Source organism: Solanum stenotomum, chromosome 11 (genome assembly GCF_019186545.1).
Source record: "Solanum stenotomum isolate F172 chromosome 11, ASM1918654v1, whole genome shotgun sequence".
Classification (NCBI taxonomy): Eukaryota; Viridiplantae; Streptophyta; class Magnoliopsida; order Solanales; family Solanaceae; genus Solanum; species Solanum stenotomum.
The window spans coordinates 29,801,356-29,803,290 of NC_064292.1; the positions used below are offsets into that span (position 1 = coordinate 29,801,356).

The window sequence follows — 1,935 nt, forward strand, 5'->3', positions numbered from 1 at the left end:
TTCAAAGCACGAATCGATCAACAACAATACTTATGGAATGCAAAAATACCAAAAATACTAGATAGGCACGAGTTTGGGAAGCTGAAAAATGAGGAAAAATGAAAGAGTTTGAAAGTTAGACCTTTGGTCTATACTCACTCAAGTGAAAGCCCAAAATCCAAAGGGAGTGCAAGCAGTCCGCGGGTGAATGACTTGTTGTCACGTATACTTGATAAAGTTAAGGGTTCGAATGATTTGTTGAAAGGGATGAAAAATGACTTTTCATCATTGAACAGTAAAGTGAATTTCATACCGACGCCATTAAGATACTTGAAGTACAATTGAGTTTATTATCAGCTCAATTGAAACCAAAGATAATGATGGAAGATGACAATAGAAAACTGGCTGCGGTCACTCATAGCGGCAAGGTGGAAATTGGTAATGTGATGGGAAATGAAGATACTCAAAAGTATGAAGAAGATAAGGGCATAGAGGAACAAGAGTCACTCATCCATCAAAACTTTGCCAAAGTACCTCCTAAAGAAGTGGAACAACAGGTTCACATTCCAAAGGTTATGCAACCTTTACCCAAAATACATCCACCATTTCCCCAACTCTTGAAGAAGAGGGTCAATAAGTTTCTGTCAGTGCTCAAGACACTATCAATCAACCTCCCCCTTATGGAAGCGTTATTGGAAATGCTGGGATATGCCAAGTTCATGAAAGATCTAGTCACAAAAATAAAGAGCTTGGATTTTGAGACAATTAAAGTTTCATATAGTTGCAGTGCAATTATGTCCAAGGAGCTGATCAAAAAGAGAGAATATCCCGGCGCATTCACCATCCTTTGCACCATAGGCGTGCTCCAATTCGCTAAAGCTTTATGCAATTTGGGAGCAAGCATCAACTTAATGCCTTATGAAATATACATACAACTTGGGTTGGGTGAGCCGAAAGCAACCACTATGAGACTTCTGATGGCAGACCGTTCAATCAAACATCATGTAGGGATACTTTATGACATTTTGGTAAAGGTCAATCGGTTCATCTTTTCGGCTGATTTTGTAATTTTAGATTGTGAAATAGATGCCGAAATTCCCATTATTTTGGTAAGGCCATTCTTGGCAACCGGGAGAGCATTGGTGGATGTTAAGAGTGGAGAATTGATGTTTCGGGTGAACGAAGATGCAGTAACCTTTAACATTTGTAAATCCATGAAACACCCAAGTGATATTCATATGGTGTCTACTGATGATGTTATTGAAAGGCGGTAGCTAGTGTAAGCCATTTGATATGCATGAACGAACCTCTTGAAGTTGTACTATCTAATTATGATGAATTTGAAGTTCAGGGTTATGAGGAAGTAGTAGCTGCCTTGTCGGGATTAGGAGGTTATACAAAGACCCCAATCAAGTTGGATATCGACCTAAAAAATAGAGAGAGTCCTCCAGCAAAAATATCAACAGAAGAAACACCTAATCTAGAATTCAAAGATCTCCCATCTCATCTCCGATATGTCTTTTTAGGGGAAAATAACACTCTACCGGTGATCATTGCAACTGACTTGCTTGAATGGCAAGTAAAATTACTCATTGAAGTATTGTGAAGGCACATAAAAGCTATAGGATGGACCATCATTGATATAGTGGCCATTCCTCCCGGTATTTGTACTCATATGATTCAACTTGATAATGAGTGTAAGCCTAGTGTTGAGCATTAGCGAAGATTGAATCCACCAATATAAGAAGTGGTAAAAAAGAGATCATCAAGTGGTTGGACGCATGTGTTATCTATCCTATTGCGGATAGCAAATGGGTAAGCGCGGTGCAATGTGTACCGAAAAATGGAGGTATCACTATAGTCCCAAATGCAAAGGGGGAACTTGTGCCAACTAGACTAGTGAATGGGTGGAGAGTATGCATGGATTATCGAAAGCTAAATTCATGGACTGAAAAG

General features: G+C 39.2%; 1 protein-coding gene across 1 annotated transcript; it reads left to right on the forward strand.

Annotated features, from left to right (window-relative positions):
• Window positions 1–359: 359 nt before the first annotated feature.
• LOC125845824 (uncharacterized) lies at window positions 360–1,253 on the forward strand. The gene has a single exon (XM_049525341.1). It carries the CDS (start codon window positions 360–362, stop codon window positions 1,251–1,253), a length of 894 nt encoding a protein of 297 aa, XP_049381298.1.
• Window positions 1,254–1,935: the final 682 nt, after the last annotated feature.

Bases quoted from the DNA above. Each gene is read 5' to 3' on its own strand.
- LOC125845824 (XM_049525341.1), top strand. From the start codon at position 360: ATGGAAGATGACAATAGAAAACTGGCTGCGGTCACTCATAGCGGCAAG.